This window comes from Amphiprion ocellaris, chromosome 8 (genome assembly GCF_022539595.1).
Source record: "Amphiprion ocellaris isolate individual 3 ecotype Okinawa chromosome 8, ASM2253959v1, whole genome shotgun sequence".
In the NCBI taxonomy this organism is placed as follows: Eukaryota; Metazoa; Chordata; class Actinopteri; family Pomacentridae; genus Amphiprion; species Amphiprion ocellaris.
In genome coordinates this window covers 32733838-32760337 of record NC_072773.1, presented here as the reverse complement: position 1 = coordinate 32760337, position 26500 = coordinate 32733838, and the positions used below count along the sequence as shown (strand labels likewise).

General features: G+C 40.3%; 2 protein-coding genes across 13 annotated transcripts; both read left to right on the top strand.

The window, feature by feature from the left end:
* The first annotated feature begins 513 nt into the window (after window positions 1-513).
* nfyal (nuclear transcription factor Y, alpha, like) lies at window positions 514-9346 on the top strand. 10 transcript variants are annotated; one of them, XM_023289712.3, is made up of 10 exons: window positions 514-657; window positions 1417-1517; window positions 1709-1792; window positions 2750-2896; window positions 3381-3512; window positions 4437-4539; window positions 4655-4824; window positions 6644-6817; window positions 8070-8180; window positions 8345-9346. In XM_023289712.3, the coding sequence occupies exons 2-10, from the start codon at window positions 1437-1439 to the stop codon at window positions 8405-8407; spliced, it is 1065 nt and encodes a 354-aa protein (XP_023145480.1). In that variant the 5' UTR covers window positions 514-657; window positions 1417-1436; the 3' UTR covers window positions 8408-9346. The 10 variants fall into 10 exon arrangements, with proteins under 10 accessions (XP_023145480.1, XP_023145482.1, XP_023145481.1 ...); XM_023289714.3 differs by having other exon boundaries at window positions 1709-1795; window positions 4655-4806; window positions 8348-9346; XM_023289713.3 differs by having other exon boundaries at window positions 1709-1795; window positions 4655-4806.
* Window positions 9347-10307: 961 nt separating this feature from the next.
* Window positions 10308-26377, top strand: ahcyl1 (adenosylhomocysteinase-like 1). Of its 3 annotated transcripts, none has more exons than XM_023289705.3 (17): window positions 10310-10967; window positions 18303-18417; window positions 18703-18846; window positions 19668-19768; window positions 19874-19976; window positions 20365-20459; window positions 20555-20661; window positions 22235-22351; window positions 22453-22516; window positions 22617-22705; window positions 22878-22948; window positions 23222-23316; window positions 24336-24434; window positions 24570-24638; window positions 24813-24891; window positions 25045-25165; window positions 25260-26377. In XM_023289705.3, exons 1-17 carry the CDS (start codon window positions 10776-10778, stop codon window positions 25264-25266), a joined length of 1668 nt encoding a protein of 555 aa, XP_023145473.1. In that variant the 5' UTR covers window positions 10310-10775; the 3' UTR covers window positions 25267-26377. The 3 variants fall into 3 exon arrangements, with proteins under 3 accessions (XP_023145474.1, XP_023145473.1, XP_023145475.1); XM_023289707.3 differs by lacking the exon at window positions 10310-10967 and adding an exon at window positions 15173-15326; XM_023289706.3 differs by lacking the exon at window positions 25260-26377 and having other exon boundaries at window positions 10308-10967; window positions 25045-25169.
* Window positions 26378-26500: the final 123 nt, after the last annotated feature.

Sequence of the window (26500 nt, the reverse complement as noted above, 5' to 3'; positions counted from 1 at the left end):
ATAATTATGACTTGTATCTCATAATTCTGACTTTGTATCTCATAATTATGAATTTACATCTCATAATTCTGACGTTACATTTCATAATTATGACTTTGCATCTTATAATTATGACTTGGTATCTCATAATTATGATTTTGTATCTCATAATCATGACTTTGTATCTAATAATTACGACTTTGTATCTCATAATTATGACTTACTATCTCATAACTATGACTGTATCTCATACTTATGAGATACAGAGTCACAATTATGAGTTTGTATCTCATAATTATGGGATAGCAAGTGATCTTTTCCCCAAGTGGCAGAAACGGGCTTCATAGAGAGGAGTAAAAAAATAATTGGAATTTATTTATTTATTTATTTATTTATTTGCTCAGCAGAAGAAGAAAAAAATCAGTTGTGAAGGGGTTGATTCTTAGAGCTATAATAAATAGATCAACGGACAAATAACATCTGAAGACAAACCGAATGGCGCCATCTGCCGGGCAGCTCGGACCACCGCTCCCCGGCCTGTCGCCGTGTCACGCAGCCGCGCACCTCCTCCCAGGCCCCGTTGTTTCATTTGCGCCATTTTGTCCGCTCACTTTGTTGATTGGGCTTCAGCGGGCTGTACTGGAGCCAATCAGAGGGAAACCGGACAGCGGAGACACGGTAAGGGAGCCCCGATTGAAGGCATTGGTAGTTGTCAGCACGGATTGGTTTGTCATGGACCAACCAAATTACTAACCCTGCTAAATGCAAAAAAACTCAAATTGCAGTTTGATTTGGACCGCCGTGTGCCAGAACTTGTGGGGCTGAAAATAGCTCGTTGTTTTCAGTGTTGGCTGGAAACATGATCTCCGCCGATCAGCTAACGTTAGCTAGTTAGCTTAAAATACTGAATCTCAAACAAAGGGACGGTGGATATTACCGCCCTCCATCCAGCCAGCAAACATTGCCCAGCAAAATATCATCATCTGTGATACACAACGTCGCACCTAAAGACCGACGTCCGCAGTTTTAGCACACAACAAACATCCGTATGTTTTCTAGCGTTTGCCACGCTTTTTAGCTAGCTAACTGGCGCTAGCTTGTTAGCTCACTGACGATACTGTCCCGTCAACAAAATTCCGTGTTAAAGCAGACCAGCAGCTGACCTAGCTTTGTCCTCTGATGTAAGTTCATACATCACCTTTCCATTTCAGACATACATTTTGAAATATAAGCTAACGTGGAGATTTGGAATCGAAAGAGGCGCCAAAAGGCCCTTATTTAAAAAACTGAACACAGAACCATGCAGGGAGCGGTTAAAAAGACAACAAAAAATGTATTATGAATCGTAGAAAAAGGCTGTGGACTGCTCCTACAATGCATTTTAAACAGATGAACACCTAATGTAAAATAATGCTGTATGTGTTTTTGTCTCTACAGTATTGTGCTAGTAACGAGCCATGGAGCAGTACACCACTGCCACCACTACTACTGGGGAGCAGATTGTTGTGCAGACTGCCAATGGACAGATCCAGCAGCAGGTGAGCTCACACTTTACTTATAATTTAGATTTTTGACATAGAAAACCTTTCCCTCCTATTGCCAATTAAACACTATGCAGTGAGATCACAGGTTACAGGCTCCTGCAATCAGAAAAGGTCAGGGGATCCCAGATGTGCTTCACTGAGACATACTTTTTGTCTGAGATTGTATTATCCTGCCTTGCCTGCAGACACAGGGCACAGTGACGGCTGTGCAGCTGCAAACAGAGGCGCCAGTGGTGACGGCCTCAGGCCAGCAGGTGCAGACACTCCAGGTAGTGGTGTCACCGCCGCCCTGTGTCGGTGTCATGACAGTTTTACAGCCTACCAGTTTGCATGCTATATCCAGGGCTGTTTTTCATGACCCATCTGTGCTGTTTGGTTCATCATCTCCCTCCCCAGCATGTCTCGCAACTGCCTGAACTGCATGTTCCTCAGCACAGTGTGTTGCGTGTCAGCCTCTGGTTTTTGCTTGTGCTCTCATGGCTGTCAAAAGACTACTGTCTGTCTAAGCGCTGTTGTTGTCTTTTGTTTTTTTGCAAGTTTGAACAGTCAAATATTATTGTTCTCAAGGATGGTAGCTGTTGAAAATATCCATTTTGTGAATGTATTTTCAGTTAGTAAAAGAACCTTCTGAGGTTCAACAACCACTGCTGGTTGTCTCATTATTGAACTCTGTGTTTTGTATTATGTTGCTGTAAAATGGCAGGAGATTTCTTCCCACTGGCATTTTTCTCTTCAGCTATTTCCCAGGCTTTCAGTGACTGTGGTCACTTTGTGGATGCAGGTTGAACCATCAAGTTCCACGTTTGAATGCAAATTGATTTGATGGCAGCATCTTGTCTAATTTTGCGCTTTAAGCAAATGAAGTTTGATGAACTTCATGTAACCACTTAGTTTGACAGCGGCTTTCCTGTAAATACAAAACCTGAAAGCTGAATCCAAAGGTTTTGTATTTTGCAGTTTTAACCTAACTTCAAGAGAAAAACAGTTAAGAATGTACTGTACATACTGGCCACAGTTTGGGTTCATTATGTCACCAAATGGTCACATGGTTGTGTATTCGGAAACACAAAGGATGACAGTAAAGCATCAAATACTCAACTGCGATGTGTCGTCCTCGATGTTTCTGATTTGATGTCACTTGCATGGAGCCCTGCAAGCCAGTTGTAAGTGATACTGAGATAAATCATGTCATTGCTGCTGTAACAGCTTCGTATGCTTGTCTTCAGGTTCAGGGACAGCCCTTGATGGTTCAGGTGAGCGGTGGGCAGCTCATCACATCGTCAGGGCAACCCATCATGGTGCAGGCCATGTCAGGCGGTCAAGGTCAGACCATAATGCAGGTTCCTGTATCTGGAGCTCAAGGACTACAGCAAGTAAGGGGCAAGGCCACAACACTCTGTACAGCAACATCATTTTCTCTAGACTAGTATTAGTAATGTAGCTTTTCAGCTGTATTACTAATATAGAGTTAGATATAAATGATATATTGCTAATATCAAGTTAAAATAGCATATAGAATAGCATTGAAATACTTTATTAATCCCAGAAGAGAAATTTGTTAATAATAATTAATAGATCTAAAGGATTAGTGCAATATTGTAGCAAGGAAAGCACTTTATACCTGAGCTTTATTTTCATTAGCAGTTCCTGCACATGTTGCTGTTGACAAATGCTTTTTAATTGTACAGTTGACTGTGTTGCTGGGCTTAGGTTAGGTTTTTGTTTTCTGATTTAAAGGCCCATATAAGTATGTTTTCTTTACTCTTAATTTTTGAAACAGTTTGCAGTCAGTGGAACATTGCAAATGAATCTACCATCCACACACAAAGAGCCACTGTAATGTTATTGTGTTTGTAGATCCAGCTGGTGCAGCCGGGTCAGATCCAGTTGCAAGGTGGTCAGACACTCCAGCTCCAAGGTCAGCAGGGTCAGCCCCAGCAGATCATCATCCAGCAGCCCCAGACTGCTATCACTGCTGGACAGAACCAGGTGATACATTTTTACCAGTCAAGTAGCAAATCTATTTAATGAGATTCATCAATATTCAATATGAATCTACGACTTGATTGTGGTATGACAGGATAAGGGGGGAGTCTTTATTAATCTTCTTTTTAGTTCCAGTTCTTGGTGTCATGATTTGATACAGAAATTATTCTGTATTTTAAACTGTCTTTATGTTAAACTGCTCTCTCCAGTACTTGAGATCAATTTCTCGGCTCCATCATCTGACTAAGTCTGACTCACCGTATGTAGATTGCGGGTATAAGCCTGACATCCCATCCACCCACTCTCTTCATGCAGCCATTTTTAAAATCCTCTTTTTGACGAAAAAGACTAACAGCCTTGGAGCTAGCAACATAGAGGCTAAAAAACATTTTGATGATTTGTAGGCCTGCTTGGTTCTTACAGTTCTTTCATTAATTTTAGAGAAAGTGCTCGCTGCTGTGCAAATGTTTGACCATAACAAGTTTCCCCTGATGTTATTTTGCAGCAGCACCAATGCTGCATTCTGGGCTTAGGACTTCAGAAGATGATTACATGCAGCACTGAGAAGCCAGAGTGTTTTTTTCCCTATAGCAAAAATGATAAGCCTGCCAGACCATTCTCCAGCACTCTGTCTGGTCATACAAGGCTAACATTATTTTCCTCACTCTGCCACTGTTGGTTTAGATTTAACCCCAGACAGCTACTTATTAAGTCTCCAAAAATGTGCCCAAATGTTTGCCTTATTTGAAGATTATCTGGGCTCTAGTTAAAGGATAAATCCTAGCATGTGTGTGCTGCTCTGTCAGCATATTAAAGCCATTACAAAAATAGATTTTTGGCATTTATGAACTGATTTAGAGCCGGAGCTCATAAAAAACATGATTTGTATGTGAATTTATTTCTTGTTTTTACCTATCTGCACCAAAGGGGCAGCAGATCAGTGTGCAGGGCCAACAGGTGGCACAGACGGCTGACGGACAGACCATTGTCTACCAGCCTGTCAATGCAGATGGTACCGTCCTGCAGCAGGGTAAACTCATTTCTCTTCTACGTTTGTGTTTGCCTTCTCCGTTGTAAACTTCATCAATGGGAGCATGGTTAAGTTGTCATTTTGAATAAGCTCTGTGATGATTATCTGTTTGCAGGAATGATCACAATCCCAGCTGCCAGCTTGGCAGGTGCCCAGATTGTACAAGCAGGGGGTGCCAACACCAACACCACCAACAGCGGCCAAGGCACTGTGACCGTCACCCTGCCCGTCTCCGGCAACATGGTCAATGCAGGTGGAATGGTCATGGTAAGACCCTGTGCAGAGGTACCCAGCATCTTATTACCTTTTTTTTTTTTTTTTTAACAAAAAAATAGACTCACACAGGGGTGTTCGGTGTGGTAAAGATCACAGAACTTTTGGCAAATATGGTTACTAATTTTTTTTCTAGCAACATTTTCAATTACTCATTGATGTGCACCGTTATCCTAATTCTAAGTCAGATTTTAATTAGAGCTGAGTTAATTGGGCCCTACGATGAATATAATTGTGTTTGTTTAGTCCTTGCAAATCAGTGGTCCATTCACACAAATCTTCTCTTATTTTGTTGGATTTGACCTCTTTCCATCCCTCATACATTCCATATTATTGTACATTATAAATGTATATTTACAGTTCGTAAATGATGTTCACGTCAACATTCATATAATAATTGAGACTTTTTAATGCTTTCTAAGTTCCAGTATTCAGAACTTGGTGCTAGTAATTCTTGAAAAGCACACAAATACAGATGCCTCATTTCACTGAAGGCCACCCATGGAATGACACACATTTAATGGGTACACTGTTATTTGTCAATACGCAATCATTTCTTCTTCACAGGACCAATTCTGTTGTCACTGAGCTGTGTTTATTGGAAAAAGGTGTTAACATCTAAATCTATGACAAAATGTTTTAACATTCAGTTAACACTGGATATCAACAACCTATCTCTGACTAGTCAAAATGACAGAAATATCTGTATTTCATTACTGACTGGCTTAAAATAGGTAGATATTGGTCTAGCAAAGAACAGTGAACAGAGTTGTTAGTAGGTAAGAGTTTAGAAAATGCCATAAAACTGTAAATGCTTATCAGCAGCGAATGTAAGCAAGAACTTTGTTCAGTAGAGACTTGTAGTCGCAATTTATTAAAATTTCATCTTCAGGCTGCTCTAGCATGGTGCTTAAATGGTTTACCAAATATGATTACAATTGCAGTGCCGTGGTATATTTGAAAATCAAGCTGCCTCCTTCTGCTTACCTACCTACACAACCTATGAAAACTTAAAGAGATTGGTAATTTCATTCCAACAAGGCAGAATTCCAGTTTAAGATATCCACAATGACATTCTGACTAGTTACAACTTAATTAAAAATATATGAAAAGGTAAATGTAGATCTCCTGAACTGAGGTAAATGAAAGATATCTTGAATCAGAGTTATGGCTAGTCTAAACTATAGAAATCCAAACTAATCATATTTCAGTTGCAGATGTGTGAATGTGAAGATTTCTACAAGTATATCTGTAATGAAATGTAGACTGCATAGACTTGAATGTCAAAAATCGTCATCTATTTCAGGAAGAATGTCACTGGATATCTGGAATGTTCTTTCTGACTTGAAAGAACTGGATTAGGATGTTTGCAACACCTATCCATTCTAGCTGTTAAATGTTAAAACAGCTTGTCATACCAATCTATTTAATTTGTGTTGAGGTATACGAGAAGTGGTTAATTGACGACTCAGTTGGGTCTTTGTCATATTTGTGTAGATGTTAGAGTGGGACAGCTTGCACCTCTATGACTTTTATTAATTCATGGAATTTAGTGACACCATGCAGGTTCTAGGCAGCTACCGTCCAGTATCTGCATGCAGTAAAGCCTAAATAGCTAGAATGACTGTAAACATCTTTATAGGGGTACAAAGCCTTTACTATGAGGCTTTAAATGTGATATACTCTAAAAGCCCAATGAGTTTTTCAGGTTGATACTGATTTAACCATTTGCACTGTAACTGCTTGTGTGTGTCAGTTTACTCTGTTCCCTGCTTTCTGTGCCACTAGTTCTAAGCAGTTTGTGCATGTTTGTGTTTCCTCTGTGTATCAGATGGTACCTGGAGGTGGAGGTGTTTCCACAATGCAGCGTATCCCCCTGCCAGGGGCTGAAATGCTGGAGGAGGAGCCTCTGTATGTCAATGCCAAACAGTACCATCGCATCCTGAAGCGAAGACAGGCCCGGGCCAAGCTGGAGGCTGAGGGGAAGATCCCCAAAGAAAGGAGGGTATGGCATATTTGTTCTAATTGTAGACCACACAGGCGTATAATTTACCTGCACATGTAAACAAATGCTATGAACACTGCCATTGTGGTTGGTAGCCAGGGAAACCCTAGCCCACCAATTTAGTGATTGTATTGAGTTACGGTCGGCTTTTAGAGGGCAGAAACAAACTTATGGTCTTTTAACATTATTTGAGCACATTTAGTAGACAGAAGAAAAAAAAACTGGGAACATTTACATTTTCTTTAACTTTACACCTACTGGAGTAGCCATGTTTTTAGCCCCTTATGCCACTCTGTCCTGGAAATACTATGCCTTTTTGACTTGCAAAATGATTTTCTTTATATGCTGCTTAGTTGTTTCTGTCTACCATTTCATTTTTTGGCTCGTTCTATATATCTCTATGTGTGGTGGGTTGTGGTTGGTTTGGTGAAAGCCAAATAGCGAATGGAAAACTGCATAGAGCCACAGACTGGGATGTTAACTGTCATTCACACAGCTATTGGATTTAGGATACAGTTTCAAAATATTTATGTTAATATATCTTACCGCAGAACTACATTTGGACAGACAGCCTTTTCAATCAACAGCTGTCACATCTGGAATGCATTACTAAATGAAATTAATATGTTTGCAGATCTGTTGTGTAGGACTAGATGTTGATATCCCTTCTTGCATACATGAGACATGTAAGACTCTGTGGGATGGTCAAATGAGTGAGGACATCCTCTGGGTTATCAAGTGGGCGCTCTCTTTCATTGGTTTTTCGCTGATAGGCCCATGACACCTCCAGAGGGTTCAGCAGTGAATCCCAGCATCCCAGGTTCACCACCTAGATGTCAGATTTAAATTTAAAGCAGATTTTAAAGCTTATACAGCAAAACCTAAGTATTGGCTGGAAGAAAAACAAGAACGTACCCACCTATGACATCTATAAGGTCTGACTGACTGTGGATTGTGTCATTATGTTGTGTGTTTAATATAGTTTATAATGTTGTCTGTGCTGTTTTTGTTGGTGTTGTTGGTCCTCTGTCTACTTTTACTGAAAAGCCCAACCAGGGACGGGAGTTGAAAATTAGCTTAATGCTATACACTCTATATGCAAGGCATCACGTTTTCTATATTAATTGCATGCTCGCTGATCAAATAAATAAATAAATACCGGTATAGTGGGTGAAGTGAGTTTTAGAGCAGTAGAGTTATGGAAGTTTCTGTACATGACAATGGACCAATGCAGCTACTTTCTCTCTGGCAGAAATATCTACACGAGTCTCGCCATCGTCATGCTATGCAGCGTAAGCGAGGAGATGGAGGACGTTTCTTTTCCCCTAAGGACAAGGAGGAAATGGCTTTGGCCCTGGCACAGGTAAGAAGCTGTCTGTGGAAAAAAACTTAAACATTTTAAACATAAAAACTTTATAGAATTTTGAAATTTGTTTATTGTTTGAAAAGGTGAAATCTCATATAGGAACGATACTCCTTATAATTAATTGTTATGACTTCGCTGATCCCTTTTCCCCTCTGGTTCAGCAGCAGCAGGACGTCGGCCAGGCATCAGATGAGACGGTGGCTCAGATGATCCGAGTCTCGTAGCGCTGCCAACGACTCCATCACTTCTGTCTGAACTCTGCCCTACCTGAGACTCTTCATCCCAGCTAACCATCTGCCACGCCTTCTCCTTTAATTTGTTGTTCATCCTGCACCGCCGTCATGCACCAAACGACACTGCTGCCGCTGGGTTTTTTGTGTTATCTCTCTCCTCCTACGCTGGTCTTCCAGGGAGCTGGCCCTGTGGACTGTTCTTGTCTTCTTTATCCAAATGGAGGATATTATCATGGTCTGCTCATCTGGTCGAGCTCTTAAGACCCACTTTTTATTTTCATGAGGAACTTTTGGGACAATGAAACCTGAATTTATGAATACCCAAAGGGCCAGTCACACAGAGGAATTGACAGCCAAGAAGCCATACTCTGTCAGACCCTGCTCTGTTAAAAATACGAGAATTTTTCACCAGTGGAGACTTTTTGCTTTTAATATTTTTTGTAAATGTTACCTTTTTTTTCAGAGACACTCATTAAGCTTTCTTGCTACACTGCTGTTGTATATCTTTTATGTGATGCCGTTACTTTGAAGTATCATTTATTTTTTCAGCCCATGTGATATGAGTGGACTCAGCATCTTAAGTCCAACCTGCATTCACTGAGCAAATGTGACACAAATGTGAAGATATTGTACAGAAAGTCTTTTCTTCCCCAGTGCATTTGGATATACTTACTGATTTGCCCGTTTCTGTGGATATATTTTATACAGTTTGTAGTAAAGACTTAGTGTTTGTAGGAAAAAATTAGTTCAGTGTTGCATCCCATTACACACACTATCTGTGTAATCAGTCCATCTAAGTGTGCGTTTTTCATTGTAGATATTTTTTTTACCCATCAGATGCAGTCTTGCAATGTTTTTTTTATAATGAAAAAAGGTGGGACATTGCATTCATGAAATTTATGTCAATTAAATTTTATTAAGTGACTCGAAGTTAATTGTGGTCACTTTATTTTTATTTTTTTACTCAAGGTTCTGTTAAGTTTAACATCACAGGAGAAGGATTGTTCTTGCCCCTTTTTCGACTTTACTGTAATTTCAATGCACTTGGTCCATGGATGTTCAAGCTTCACTATCCCTTCTTGGAAGAAAGTCTTATCTTGAGTCTCCAGATATTCTTCAGCAGCATGGATAACTTCATGCCTCAGTGTCCCAAAACACAGAAGCCCTCACCTTCTCCAACAAATGCCACTTGCTTGAGCTTTTTGGGAGAACTGGTGTGTTTCCATTGTTTACTTTCATGCTTTGATATGGTATCAAAGTGGGGAGCCCATCCTGGGTCACAAGTCTCTTGAGGAATTTGACTGGATGAGCCTGAAAATGAGCCAAAGGTGTCCTTGAAACCTGTTTTCTCTGGTGTCAACATTTGAAGTGTATGATGGCAGACGTTTGAGTTTTAGTGGACAATGATATAAGGCTTGATAATATAGAGTTATGCCCCACAATGAAGTACCCTCATATGGTTTGGGTCAAAGTTAAAAGTCAACCTTAGAGATAATCATATTGTTTATTAACTGAAATTATATTATGTCATTGTGACATATAGTGATTTCATTTTTCTCCCAAGTAGAACAAAAAAGGCCTGCATTCCAAATTTTAATGCAGATTTGTAGTTGTAAAAAGCAATATGTAGAATAACAGTTTCACGGTGCAAAATTATGGTTCATTAACAATGCATCCTATTTTATAAAATGTTCACTTTATGCATTGTATATTCTACAAATAAATGCAGAGGAGCAAAAACTACTTTTAACACTTTTCCCTGAACAGGACCTCCCAGGTTACACACCGTGATGAGCACGCTCAGCCAATCAGAGGTTGTAGAGGTTGTACAGTAAGCCGCGATCAGCCAATCACGGCGCAGGAGGCGGGACTAGTGGTCTACCTTGGAGGACGGTTAATCCAGGACGAGCGATGGAAACTGAACATCTACGCTGCGCCAGCTGGCAGTAACGCGAGTAAGTGTCGTCGATACTCTTCTTACAGGTAACGAGTAACGACCCTTGAGCCGTTACTTCTCGGTTTCCCTCTGCTACCGGCGCTGCCTGGTGATCACCGCCTACACGCAGCTCACTGGTTACGGTGACAGGCTCAACAAACCGCCCCCCGCCCCTCGGAGATGTTGCTGTCTGTGGCTGACAGCAGACCTGCGGGACCGAAACAAGTGTTTGTGCCGCTCTTTTAAGAAAGTAAAAAAGCTGGAAAACGGGCCGTTTCCTCCCGAAGCGAGCTACTTAAACCCTCCGAGGGGCTTTAGCGTCCTTATCTTTAAGCTAGCAGAAGAGCGCGAGGAGGCGAACATTAGCTCGGAACTCGATTACCGGCGTTTTTATTTTTCTCCCTTTTTATCACTTCGGACGCAATGACAGACTCGGTGGTGGACGGCAAAACGGAGGTGAAACAAGCCACGAAATATGTGAAAGAGACGGAGAACGTCGCGGAGAAATACTCGGCGTTGACCGTCAGCAAGAACAGCAGCGATGTGAACATGAATGTGGGGGAGATGCCGTCCGCAGCGTTCACCGCAGTGCCCACACTGAAATCCGTCAAGAAGGTAAGAAACGTGATGCTCGCCATCAGTCACTGCCATTGGGCGAAAAGAGGCTGTATGCGCTGCAGGCAGGCACATGTGAGGAGGACAAATTCACGTTGCATTGCACTGCAGTCAAGTACTACTGTACAGCGAGGCTTGGCAATGTGATGTGTACATTTAATCACAATTTTCAGCCCCAAGTTGCAAGCAGAGGTTTTTAATTTGATGCATATTTGGATGAGGGATCACTCCTTCCCCCAAGCTGTAAACTCATCTTTATCATTTCAACTGTCTCCCATGATCAGATATTGTCTAATCATAGCATTTACTGAGAGAACAGCATGTAATTTTAACTTTCACCGAGGCTGGATTATTGTTGAAATCTACCTTAATGTGGCCTTCCTGTTTTTTTTAAATCACAATCTCTGCACCATGCCAACATCCTGTAGGCAGGAAACACCTAAAAGCCAAGTTGAGCTCTTAAATCTCTGATGTAAGGCCTCAACAAATACATGGGCTAATATACCTGAGCCTACAGAGGGGGTCTGCATGCTAAGTATGAGGTATTTACTAAGGTGCAGGATTCTTGTTGTGAAAAATGCCAATCCACCCTAACACAGCTTTAAGGTCTTTAAAGATGTAGTAGCGTAAAACTGAAACCTACACGCTGATATTTAGTGAGTTCATCCTCTGTTGTCTTGAATCTGTTCAGCTGTGCATGTGTGTGGGCATCCTCTCTGTTAGTAATGCATGATAAATATGTATTGGCAGCACAAGATGCACCTGTGAGAAAAGGCCTTGTTGGCTGTTATACAATGGCACAGAACTAAAGGACGTATTCCAGATCCACCACTGTGTGTAACACCTGGCAACAGGCGGCGAATGAACAAGAACAAACCTCCTCAGATGTTAAAAACAGAACTCTTTAGACCGTTTTTGTCTAATGGTGCCTGTTGGCATGCACGCTGTACCACAGGCGTGATGATTTAACCCTCTTATAAGGATATAGCATTGTTAGTTTTAGCAGCTTTATTGTGAGATATTTTCTACCCCTCAAGGTGACCTTTGACACCTGCACTTCAGGTTGTCGACATTTTAGAAGCAAGAGCTGGATCCGTACATCAGTGTCCTCCGATATTAGCTTTCCACCAAAAGATATGGTTAAGGATATTAGCGTACATGTATTTCAGAAGATATTCAACAAAGGTCAATATAAATACAGATGTTTAAAATCTATATTTACTGTACCTTTGGTCCTTAGTTCATTAATCTTAATGTAATGTGACTGTGTTTTTTAATTTATATATATATTTAAAATAATTAGATTTCCAATGAGGTTGCTGACACCGTCATCACAATGGCAGTATCACCTCGACTCTACATGACACATTAAATAATTATGCAGTGTTGGTGTTAGACACAACTGATACTCCAGCTCTGACTGGTGTCTAATTTAAAATTGAAATGCAAAAGCTGGCCATGCAGCTTGACCTGCTGCTTTCAGTATACTGGGCTGATCATGATTTTGTTGTCTTATTCAGTTTGGGATTTTTGTGCCGTCTTTGTGCTTCCATAATTTGGCTGATGTCGCCACTCATTAGGGTAATCATAAGGCCTCCGTTTGGCACACCACTTAGTGATATTCAGATTAAAATGAATTGTTTGCCTTATTAACTGTGACTTAATAATTGTTCCCTAAACTGACTCATCAATCAGCCGCAAGCAATGCAGAATTATGTAATGTGGCAAGTGGAGGAACTGTAAAAATCCCAGCACTGGAAAACATTGAGAGAGGAAAGCAACAGGCAGACCATCAGCAATCGTGACTAAAACACATTTAGCTGAATATTTAGTAAACAATAATGTAAACTTCAGGCTTAGAAATCGCTATAGATAGGAGTTTATACCTGTGACAATCTGAGCAAAAACTAAGAATTGTGAGAATTGTATTTATAATAATTAAAAAAGTAATAATAATTCTTATTAACTGAATTTGTGGTTTGGCTCCTCCGAAGTGTATTTTACATGAGTATGTTCACAGAAGGTGGACAAAATAATTTGAATAATAAAAATATATATTTTCCCAACAGCAGGGCTCATAGACTTTGGAATATTAGCTGGGACCCCCTGTCTGACAAGGCAATAATGTGTGGACTGTGTGAGCCGCCTCAGGGAGCCTGATTGAAAACATATTGGATGGTAGGAATGTGAACTGCCCTTATGAAAACAAAGCTGTGTTATGAATAAATGTGAGAGCCCCGATGTCAAACTGAGCTGCCTGTTTGTATGAAAAGAAAAATGAATGAGTGAAACAACTACTGAAAATGATGGGATAAACAATGACAGAACTGATCAAAATCATAGAAAATATTACACCGGAAAAAGAAGAATTGGATGTTTGTTGAGCTCAGTCACCTAGTCAACAGGAAGAAGCAATGAGGAAACACAATCAATGGTGCAAATTGAAATTAAATGTGTGGAGTGTGAGGGCGGGCGAGTCTGAGAACACCACCGCTCAGCCTCCTCCTTTTTTAAATCCATCCAGCAGTTATGCAATACGCCCCCTGGGGACGGGACTCACTCACTGTGCAGTTGTTCCTGCATCATCATTTTTACCTGATCTTATGGGCTGTTTTACATTGGACCTGAATCGTCTTCATACCTTATCTCATCTTGTTTGTCTGCCAACATTATAGCAGAGATTCATCAAGGTCAAATGCAGACTTTTTCTCCCCCCCTGGCAAGCTTAAATAAAGGCGTGGAAGCAGACAGTACAGTAAACAGAACAGTAAACTCTTAAACAGTCTAACTTAAAGCCCCTCCAGCCCATGCACTATTTCAAAATAACTTGGATTGTCCTTGTGGCAGAAAGTGACCTGAAGACACTGAAAAAATTCTATATAGACACTAACGAGAAAATCATTTGAAATGTTGTCCTGAAAAAAATACACGTGACACATTATTTCACTGTGAAGCTGTAAATCTACGCAGCTATATTTAGAAATACTGCTGACAACAGTTTCTTTCTACTATTTATTCGAAGTCTAAGTCAGTCATAGTCTGCACAAGTAGCATACTCTGTTTGTACCACATCTATTAACATTGAGGGAAAAGTCACCATAAGCTGAGAAATATAACACATCCATACTGGCTAGTTTCATCATTTTCTAACGATGTTCTCAGTCTTGCCCATGGGGTCTCTCAGTATTTGTTATCAGAATTCTGGATTTCCTAACATTTACCTTCTCTTTTTACAATTTTGGGAACACTATGATAATTCAGGCAACAGGATTGCATTCCATTGTATTTGTTGATGGAAATCTAATTTTGTGTTACCCTTGTAATAAGTAGAAGGTATAGTTTCTGCTAAAGGTCACATAGTTCTGGAGGAAGGATTAGCACGGAGTATGTTTTTTTCACAACACTGTGTAATCTGTCATGCATGCGTTGACCTAAACGGGCGCCTTTTGGTAGACCAGAAGAGTGATTTTAGAACTACACTTGAACTTCTTAGACTTGCTTTACCGTCTATGTACCATTAAATCTAGAATGAACACTTCAAGCCTTGTCTGTTTGACTTGTTGATTGCGACTGCAGTGACTGGTCAGGTTGCTTTGTTGGTGCTTTAGCGCACTAGTGCTGTCTCCTGGCTAAGTAGTTAGTGTCGTCTTATGTCAGGCCCACACTGAGCCCTTTACACCACTGACAGCCACACTACAGCTTAAGTCTGTGACCTGGCCTGCTATCTAGGAGAGAAAGGGTATTTTTAGCTGGAGCATGGAACTGGATGGGACGCTTATTGATGCAGCAGAAGGCTAATGGATACAGGGTTTAATTCCTTCTACCAATCCCCTTTTATTTAGTAGTCCAAATCAGGAGCGCCGGGTGAAATTGAAAGCTCCAGCAAATGTGTTTTTTTTGTCTCAGTGTGCGTGTGTTTATTTACATGTTTCTCATTTTTGTACCCTTACATATCTGCATCTGTCTGTCCTTGCAATATGTTCCTGCATTTGCACTCACAAAATCACCATAAAACACAACCTATTGACTTTAGCAGCTGGTTGTCAAGGGCAGAACCAGAGAGAGTGGGAAAGAGAGAGAGAGAAAGAGAGAGGCTCAGTTAGAATTGACCTCCCCTTTCGGTCTAGGCCTCTTTCACACTCTCTTCCCCTCTCTCTCCAGGTTAGCCATTAGAAATCACGATAATAGGTGGGAACCTCCCCCCAGCTCTGCCTGGGAGTGTTCAGGGATAATAGCATCAGGGACACCTAGTACCATCACACAGAGGACACACAGGCACAGGGAGGGAGGCTGGCAACTGGAGAGACCAGGCAGTGATTGGTAGCCATGGCACACAAACATGGACATGGGAGAGAAAGGGTGAGTTGCTGCTAATACATCACAGGGAACTTGTCTAGGACACTTATTCATCATGCTAATGGATATGTCTTGCACAAAAATGAGCCTAAATAACTTTTGACATGCTGCAAGTTCTGTCTTCTTTGACTTGCAACAAAAAATATAGTTGAACTGCAGTTTAAACCTCAATTTCTCCTCAGCAAGTCAAGGTAGTCACATAACTCAAGTTTTTTGAAAGGGATCCTGTGGAAGAGTAGCAGAAACATAATGATGTCTTCTGTAACACTGAGTAATTCATCATTAATTAGATTAACTTCTAGTTTCCTTAATGCTGTAACCACCAGAGAATGATTCTCTGATTCAGATGTCTGTGACTGAGGAAGAACAGACTGTTTAAAGTGTGTGCTGAATCCTCAAGAGTCCCAACTGATGCAAAGTAAACATAAAAGTGCTATTTAGCAAGCACACTCGCAGTTGTGAAAAGAGACATGCAGCGATCTCCTCAGTTTACTCAGTCTCACAGGCTTCTTGAGTTTCTTTATACTGATACAGTAGGCTGCTGAAGCCCTAGTGTCACTGCCCATGGAAAGAGGGACTGTGAGAGATAAATATTTAGGGAAAAAAAGTTACTGCTGTTTAGGTATTTCTGCTACCGTTTGTCATTTTGAATAACTGGAAATCATAGCAGTAATTTATGATTAATTTGAATACGTAGAAGTATGGTTATGTAAATGTGTTATCACCAGTGATCATAAATTGCTGCTGGCCCTATGAACCCAATTCAGTGTTTGTGTGGTGAATGACCTGTCAGGTTACAAAATTTTCATTCTCTCAGCCTCATCATCAGTTTAACAGAGAAAAGATGTGGGTGCATTTTGCATTGATTTAATGTTGTGTCGTTGCTCATCAATGTCATAATCATTAATGCTAAGCTGTAGCTCTAAGACTTGATTGTAGACTCACAACTCGCTGTTGGCAGTCTGGCATTTATGTGTCTCCGGATTCATCCTCTGTGTGTTGTGTCAACTCTGCCTGCCTGCTTGTTAGTTTGTAGTCCAAACACATGATATGGAAATTTGAAGTGGCAACAGACAACTTTTCAACTTCCCTCCCTCCTAGAGTTTCTGAATGGTATCACTGTTGGCGCTGCCGCCGCCATTCCATTTTCCTCAGAACCTAGCAATTACCGAGAACACAGGACATGAAACACCACCTAGGAAATAAGAGGAAAGAAAGAAACATGTTCACTGAAGAGGTCAAGTGAAATAGTCGCCCTGATATCAGAGTGGTGATAAAGGCAGAGGAAGACTTCCAGTTGCATTAATAAGTTGGCAAGTTTAGTTCCTTTCTGATCTAATAGAGGTAATGCCAACTGACTGTCGGTTTTGAACTCTCTCAAAATCCAGAGCTCTCTCTGTGGCATGAATGCCTGTCAGAAGTTCTTCTTTGCCATCTTCGCTTTCTCTGCCTCCTCTGACTCCTCTGACTACGGGGTTCTTCTTCTTTTGCTCGGTAGAGTTTCCATAGTTACTCTAGCTGTTCTAGCCGGAGAAAGATACCAATACCTACCGGGGAAAACAAAAGCTCTGTTCTCTTCCTGTTTTGCTTGTGCAATTGCAGATATACTTCCTTTGTGCTGTAAATGGAGCCTTCATTTTTGCCAGACAGAATTACACAGTACTCAATCATCTAATTGCTGATGGTGCCCTAATTCTTTATCGTTGCATGAAGATATGTTACAGCAAAAAACAATTCTAATGATACTGAAAAATATTAGAAAAAAATGAATCCCTCTGCGTTGTCACAATGAATGAAGATATTTGAAGAGATTTATGACTGATGCAAAGGATAACAACAACATTACCATTAAAGAAGAGTGAAATGATTCGGAATCAAAAAGCCAAAGCAACAAGGTCTTTGAATTGGTGTCATGAGCTCTGAGCATGCTCAGCCTGTAAATGCACATGTAAAACCTGAGGAAGATTTGGGTCGTATAGGACAGGACAAAAGGAAAAGTCATTCAGGGAAAAGCTGCAAGCCTTTCCTCAATGACAGTTAGCATCCTGAAAGTGCACCACACGCCTGACATTATACAGTGTTGTAACATTATACAGTGTTGTGAGAAAGACAAGCAGCACAACATCAAAGTGTGATCCTGTATTTTGACTCTTAGAGACTCTTTAGAGATGGCAGGTCTCTGTGCAACACTTGATCAGGGTTTTCAGTATCATTGGTTTCAATGTTGATTATGTTAATACTTCACCATCTAGCTTAACCTGCAGTCTTGGCTCTGCGAACAAGAACATAAAAAACAATAGGGTCTAAAATTTAAGGGCATCATGAACTACCTGATATGCACCTGCAGACTTTCTGTTTCAGTAAAATGCAGAGTAACTGAGGTAGCTGATACTCTGTCCAGAAAGCGTGTTTTTCTTAGAGTCCCATATATTTCCAGTGCCAGGTGTATGATATGAGTTAGAGAAAATGTTCTGTCATTTTTTGAAATGTTCGACTCAGCCAGGCTAGCTGTTTGCTGATCTAATTTATGTGTCCTGGTCTTTGATCCTGGGTCCTCTGAAGGGCTGGAGTGACACAGTGAATCACAGCCACCATCAATTGAAGCCTGTGTATTTGAACAAAGCATAAATCAGAGAGCAGGAGGGAGCATCTAAAAATAGGCACCAGCTCCCTTCTTCCTGATCCACCTGTGATTTACTGTAACAAGCTGATTTCCCTTTTGAAAGAACAATTTTAGTTGCTGAAGCTGCACAATGACTCCAAATATGAGCTGAGTGTGAATGCATTATGTAAAGCATATAACAGTGTCATCACTGTTCTCGTGTAGTGATGCTTTTTGTTCTCTCCTCCCCTAATTTAATCGCTGACACCTAATTAGGCCATACAAATTAAAAAATCTGGACAGTAAATCAGTAAATGTCCAGATTTGTTTGCTTTTTATGTTTACACTGTGCATTATTTTATCTTGGTGCTCTCCAGATCCAGTTTGCGAATGCAGAGGACAAACAGGAATTCACTAAATACCCGACCAAGGCAGGCCGCCGATCGCTTTCAAGGTCCATCTCTCAGTCGTCCACTGACAGCTACAGCTCAGGTACTGCTCAGTGTTATTCCACTTCCATGAGATATTAAAACTACATAGTTTGTTTAGTCAAAGTGACAAAATCACTCAAAAGCTTTATGTGTACATTGCACTGAACATTTTTTTTTGAAAGACCGTATATAAATGCACACATGTATATCATTGTAAATACAGAAATACAGGAAACACACAAGCAAGCTCCAACCTTCACACAATACATTTCCAGTATATATTTCATAACTGCTCCTTTTGTATGCTTTGCCACAAAAGTGACCTTTTGTGTTCTCCATTTCCCAGCTGCATCCTACACCGACAGCTCCGATGATGAAACCTCCCCCCGGGACAAAGCCCAGGTCAACACACACGGCAGCAGCGACTTCTGTGTGAAGAACATCAAGCAGGCCGAATTTGGCCGTCGGGAAATTGAAATTGCAGAACAAGGTACATCAGACCTCACTGGTACATTGTGGGCATTTCAAAGAGTAATATTTTTTTTAAAAACGCTAAATATAAAAAAAGCACGTAACATGAAAATAGATGCTTTTCGATGAAATGTGTTAGAGATTGTAGCATCTTCTATGAAGTGGTTTTTACAATACGAGTTGGCGCTCAGGCAGATTCTGTATGGATTTTAAAAGTTGCTTTCGCTGTTTCTCTGTGATTTTACTGTGATACGGCCGGATAATGAACTTGCTGTCGTTGCCATTTATACAAAGAGAGCTTTGAGCTACCTGTTGTGACTTTGTTCCCAGATATGTATCGCATGGCACCTGTTCTGCTGCTTAGACACTATTTGATAAAGGTTCTCTCCTCCTGATTTCAAAACAGTATGACCCAAGGCTGGGGTAGTGTCAGTGTTGCTCTGGAAACACGATCAGAGTTCTCTCCTTCACTTCTATTCATCATTTGTTGCATATGTTCTTTTCTTCTCAACTCTCTTCACAAGCATGTGGGTTTTTTGTGGACTCCCTCGTCTCTTTTCTGCCTCTCTGGCTGTTTACTGTGCCTTTGTGAGTGATAAGTAGGCGTGAGTGCTTGACAAGTGTTCTTCAGGCTCAAAGCCTGGGCGGCAGCAGCTGTTGCTGACATTTGCTGTTCAGTCAGTTTCCATTTTACAGCCATTTACTGAATATTTACCTTTCAGAAAGGGTTTATTTTTGTATTCAAAATGGGTCATCCTTCTTCTTTCACCCAAAACAAAGCCTGACCTTTAAGTCTTCTCAGTTACCTTTAACTGGTCTCAATGTGTTTCCCCCCCGCAGACATGTCTGCCCTGATCTCCTTGAGGAAGAGAGCCCAGGGGGAGAAGCCGCTAGCTGGGGCGAAGATAGTAGGATGTACCCATATCACTGCTCAGACAGCAGTACGTCCTCTCATCCTTTTTCACTGCAGGTTCCCTTTGATTTTACATTTTCCTCTTCTTACCACTGCTACCTTCTTATCTATCTTATTCCATTTTTCCTCTTAGGTCCTGATTGAAACCCTGGTAGCTCTTGGGGCCCAGTGTCGCTGGACTGCCTGCAACATCTACTCCACTCAGAATGAGGTGGCTGCTGCTCTTGCTGAGACAGGTTAGATTCTCTCCTCTCTAAGACCAGTGTTATCAACACACCTTTTCTTTTAACTTTATTGTTTGAAACTAAATCTGTTCAGAAAATCAGCTTATAACATGCTTGTAATATTGAACCAAGAAGGGAACTATTATCAAATATTATTGATGACTGGTCTGGTTTGTGGGTTAACATTAGCTATAAAATGTGTATTTCTTCAATTGTCTAGTTTACAGTTGAAAGTGGTTTTGATTTATTTTTTAAATACTTTGTGTCACAGTAGTTTCACGTGAATCCTAAAGTCAACAGCAGCCAATCTGCACCGATCCTCTCACTGTGTAATGTACACTAATGGACATGTTGGTCATGCTGTCTTCGGTCTTAAATGTGTGTGTTTTGTTTCCTGCAGGGGTACCTGTGTTTGCATGGAAGGGTGAGTCAGAGGACGACTTCTGGTGGTGCATCGATCGCTGTGTCAACACTGAGGGCTGGCAGGCCAATATGGTATCAACAGTCTCATGATAGATTTAATGCTGATCGTTGTCTGGCCTAGTTTTTGCAGTTATCTTTCATGCTGTTTTCTGAGTTGCTTCTCCTAGATCTTGGATGATGGTGGAGACTTAACCCACTGGGTGTACAAGAAGTATCCTAGCGTCTTCAAAAAAGTCAGAGGAATTGTAGAGGAGAGCGTCACCGGGGTTCACAGGTGAGATGGAGCTTAGATCTGATGAGTTTGGCAGTTTTAAAGATCCCATATGGGAATTTTTATTTATTTATTTTTTTGTCTTTTGGGGTTGTTAGAAACTTGAAAGTGTTAAATATAAGCTGTTAAGGCATGAAGACATTTACTTCTGCCACTTCTGAAGTCGCACTCAGACAGATGCAGACATCATGTTCTGTCTGAAGGATGCCGGAACAGCAAGAGCTCAGTGGTTTTCAGAGCAAACAGCCCATTTAGAAAAGCACTAAAACCAGAAGCCATACAATCAGAGTGAACTGAACCATCTTTTGCAGTACTGTGAGCTAAAAAAAATTGAAAGATACATTGTGAGGACATGCTGAGAGGAGGCACAATTTAAGACATTTAAAGTGTGAATTCAAGAACAATTGTGCAGCCTGTCTCTTTTTCCTTTTAGTAACATACTCAGTGTTTTGTGCCAAAAATCTAGGACAAAGGGACCCATTCTGATGTCAGTCAATAAAATGTGGATGCAATGACATATCTGTGCCACAGCTTATAGCAGCCCATAATGTCTCATATAAAATAAAGACTGTAGCAATTCTTCTGAGTTCTTAATACTCATTGCACTGTTCGAAGCTCCAAATGTAAGAATATACAAGATGAGATACTGAATTCCTAAATTCCTACTACTGACAACAGGCCAATCGTCCCTTTTACGCTGAAATAACTAAACCCAAATAAAGCCAAAATAATCTAAACACGCCATGAATACGGATTAAGTCGGATTTTCCCTTTTAAACAAATGTTAATCATGTCAGTAAAAGAATTCTCCAGAGGTAATGTGATCTGTGCACTGTTTAAAAAAGCAAAAAGAGTGACACATTTTGAAAATCATCAAACTGTACTTTAAACACAAACTAGCTGCGCTGCCAGTAGCAGGACAGTATAACAGAAGGTACACGGTCATATTGCTTGATCATTAACTTGGATATACTGTATGTTGTATACTATTAAACAGCAGGTAGTTTGACATTAGGACAGTTTATCTATGTTATACATTTTGGTGATTTTTAAAATGTATTCCACTGTTTACAATGTTAGCAGCTTTTTTGACAGATGTGCTCAAAATATTTGACCTAGTTTTTGTTTTATTGCCTACTTTTAGAGATAATACAGCAAAAAAATAAAATCTATCAAAGCCCACTACTGTAGCACAGTTTTGTAACTGAGATTAAGCTGCTTTTAGAATCTGTTTTTATGAGGTGTTTACATGATTTTGACCTCCAGATGGAGCAGAGCTAGAAGAAACCCAAGCTCCCAACAGAAGCGGCTTTGATGAATGACATATAGTATGACATACAGTTATATAAGTCATATTAGTATTAATACACAGTGACACTGTAGATTAAAAAGGTCAGTGGCCTGATTTGACTGGAACCAATTTGGAGATATTGCACGTCAGCTGTACATGTACATCTCAAAGGATTCACTTGGCCGAATGCTCTGAAAAGCAGAAAGGCATGCAGGATTAGATCTCGATCTGAGTAGATATGTGCTTGCCTTCTGCCTGAAAATGTTTCCTCATGTGCCCTCTCAGATTGTACCAGTTGTCTAAGGCTGGCAAGCTGTGTGTCCCTGCCATGAATGTGAACGACTCCGTCACCAAGCAGAAATTCGACAACCTTTACTGCTGCCGTGAATCTATCCTGGATGGGTGAGGAGAATCAGTGGAAGATTAATTAAACCTTCTGTATGTGGAGATTGTCCAGGATGGTCCAAGATTTTCACGATGTGTCATTTTATTGTCTCTGCCAGCTTGAAGAGGACCACAGATATAATGTTTGGAGGCAAACAAGTTGTTGTGTGTGGTTATGGAGAGGTGACTCATTCTTTGATTAATAATTAATCTCAGTTTTGATAGATTGGCTGGATTGACAGGTGCAGCAGACCTTTTTATTGTACCGTTTTGTGGTCTATAGGTGGGAAAAGGCTGCTGCACTGCTCTTAAGGCTCTTGGAGCCATTGTGTGCATCACAGAGATTGACCCCATCTGTGCTCTGCAGGCATGGTGAGTCACTAGCTATTACCATTCAGCGCTGCTCCACCAGTAAATGCACTCCTCTAGTTTCTTTGTGTTTTGCACTGAATTAGTTGCAGGCAAAATATTAATATCAGTTGTTATGAACAGTTTTCAATCTGTCTTGTTTCAACTAACAAAGATCTGTACTGTATCCACGCAGCATGGATGGTTTCCGAGTTGTCAAGCTGAGCGAAGTGATTCGGCAGATGGACGTGGTGATAACTTGCACTGGTACTGTGCCCCATGCAGTGATAATCTATTACTTCTGCTTTGATAATCACAGTGTTTCCAGCATACAAATCCATGTAAATTTTCCAATTGAGGGAGAAAACCAGGCTTTTTATCAAAATGCTCAAATGCTTTTTGGGTCTGTGTGTTAGATGACAGCAATTTCAGTACCAGTTTACAAGTAGTTGTAAATGAGCTGTTAAAGCAAAAACTTTTACTCTCTGCAATCACACTCCCTTTAGCGACAACACATCACTGTTTTTCTTTTAAATACAGGCAACAAAAATGTGGTTACCAGAGAACAGCTTGACCGAATGAAGAACGGCTGCATCGTCTGCAATATGGGACATTCCAATACTGAGATTGATGTGGTAATGTGACTAAGTGGTTGTATGTGTGTCGATGTATAGTGTTAATGGCTGTGCCTGTGAATTTGTAAATGCATTTTTAGCTTTGAGAAAACAAAAAAGCAGTGCACTGACCCTCAATCAATATCAGTGTAGCAGAATATAGAATCTGATATTCAACATTTTACAAATTATTGTTATATATTTTTTTAAAACACAGATTCCCAATAACATAGATAAATTAAATGATCTGCTATTTTGGCTGTAATGCAACAGCCTCTCTTTTTCGGAAGTCGTCGCTCTGGGGTCTCAAGCAATGTCCTGCCCACAGTACTGTCTGATTTGTTATACGTCACAAACAACAGCCTATCAGTACCAAAAGATAATTGTTGAAAAGTTCACTATTGAATAAACATATAGAAACATAAATATACAAATGCATTTTTACCAAGTTATGTGTTGGAATTATTAAAAATTCACATCAGTTTTGAATTTTTTCTATACATTGGTTCCTAGTATTAATCGCTGAGTAATGATAAACTTATAACTGGTTGACCCCTAAAAGATGTTAATATGCTCAATATATGTACAGATACAGTATTATTAATGGAATCTAAAACACAGAAAAGGGCTGTTCCACAAATAATCCTGTTCTTTCTGTTCTCAAACATCATAAATAATCCCATAGACTATATAAATACCAATATGGTTTTCAAGTTCCCAGTTTAGAAATCCAGAACATCTGCCTCTTAAGAAACAACTTCTCTTATCTCGCCCTCTTTAAACTAAACGTATCTACTCAATTCCAAAGCATTTAACGAGAAAGATCGGATGATTCATTCCCATTAAATGCGCTGCAGCTGGACATGTCTGTTTTATTTGCACCTTAAAGTGCATTTATGTGCCACTGTTCTTTGTTTGATTTCTCTTGATGTTAGAATGTGCACATGGAACGCCCACATGGACATATTCACACATCAGTGACACTCTTGTTGTATAAATTGGCTCCTCTCATCTTTGATATTTACCTCTTACACTCTCAGGCAAGTCTGCGCAGCCCTGAGCTCACCTGGGAGAGGGTTCGCTCTCAGGTTGACCACATCATCTGGCCCGATGGCAAGAGGGTTGTTCTCCTGGCAGAGGTAATGTCTCTATACTACTTTATATCCACAAAAAGCTGTGAACCTTAAAATCTCCAAAGTATTGGACATGATTGGCATCTATGTGTGCGGAATCAGTTTCAACAGTACTCATGCATGCATTCTGTTGTTTCTCAGGGTCGTCTCTTGAATCTGAGCTGCTCCACTGTGCCTACGTTTGTGTTGTCTATCACTGCTACTACTCAGGTTGGTAGTTTTATTGTCTTTGCTGAACCCCTCAGGGACAGATCAGGACAGAAGCTTTTACTTTTGGGGCAACTGGGGGACAGTTTTCCTTCTCACTGCGCTACAAAGGTGTCTACAGGAGCTTCTAGTTTCAGGGTACTTGTGACACTTGATTGTGGTTTGTGTTGTCTTCAGGCTCTGGCCCTGATTGAGCTGTTCAATGCTCCAGAAGGACGTTACAAACAGGATGTGTATCTTCTGCCCAAGAAAATGGGTAAGAGTCAGCTTTGTACACCAGTCAGTTAATATGAAGCTGCTCATTGTTGCCACCTCATGGCTTTGCCTAAAAATTGCATCATTGCGTGACCCAAAAATTGAGTGCAGTTCATCCAGACAGTGTGGATTACAGCCTGTCTCTTTCTTCTAGATGAATATGTGGCCAGTCTGCACCTACCAAACTTCGATGCCCACCTCACAGAACTGTCTGACGAACAGGCTAAGTACATGGGCCTCAACAAGAATGGCCCCTTCAAACCTAATTATTACAGGTAGGTGTTCGCCAACTTCCAGGCTCTTTATTTTCACCAAAATGTGAAACCGTTCAAATCTACATCTGTATAATGACACTGTGTTTTCTTCCAGATATTAATGCCTGATCCTCGACGCACAGAGACCCTGGGATAAACAGAGATATCTATTTTATTTTCTAAATTGCTACAAAAAGGAGGAATTATTTTACTTATGCTGAATGTAATTTATTAATAGCACTTCAGAGGTAGGGTTAACCATTAAAAACAAGAGTAAGATATAGGAAACATAATATATAACCAACTTAACATTTTACACGTCTCGTCATGTGTTTAAAGAAAAGCCTACTTGCATGCTTTGATGTGTACGTACGTATTTAGTTAGCCGCTGCTTCTGTTACTAGATCACATAGCTGTTGATTTGTTTGTTTACCAGATTTACGCACAGTGCCAAATGAATGGCCGCAAGAATGAAACACAGAAGATACCATGTATGTTTCGTCTGTCAGTGACATCAAGATTTTACGAGTACATTCCATGAGCCAGAGTTTAGGCTGAGCCAAAACAAACTCTGCATTACAATGTACATTATTTTAGGAAGGTTTTTTATGCTTTAAATGATCTCATTGAATGGTATCTGCATACATGCCCTAAAAGGTAACATCCAGCCATCCTTTTTATTACAACAGAGCACAGGGAAATACAGCTCTTGGTAAGTACAGAGTTTGATTAAGAATTTATAATGGCCTGGGAATGTCTTTTAAATTCTTGATCAGTGGAGTTAAAACTCAGAGTTTCTCTCAAATAAAGAAAAGCAGAGCAATGTTATAATTATGTCTCAGTGTACAGTATGTTTAAGATTACAGGCTGGAGAGTTTAACTATTTATTTAATACCAAGTTTCCATTTTCTCACTCATGACTTCTTTGACTGGATGTTGCCTTTAAGGCCGTGATATGAATGTGCCTTTTAAATCATTTACAACGAGTATATATCAGCTCTGACTGCAATTAAACGAATCATTTCTTTTTGTAAAACCACATTAATTAGTGGTGCATTTAATGTCTTCCTTCCACTGCTTCTGGTTGTAATTGTAACTAATGTATGAGCTATATGTTGAGAAAAGAATACCACCAAAAGTAATCTCATGTGATCAAAATGACATAAGTGTATACTATGTATGTAAACGAATGCATTAAATTAGCAATAAAGCAAGTCTTTTTAACAGAGGAAAGTAACTTCAAGCAAAGTGTGTTAATACCAAGAATAACAAGACCAGAGAAAGAACTAGAGAGGCCTTCGTAAATCAGTTATATTTTCCATTATTTTGTGGCTAAAGCTGACATTAAGTGCTGAT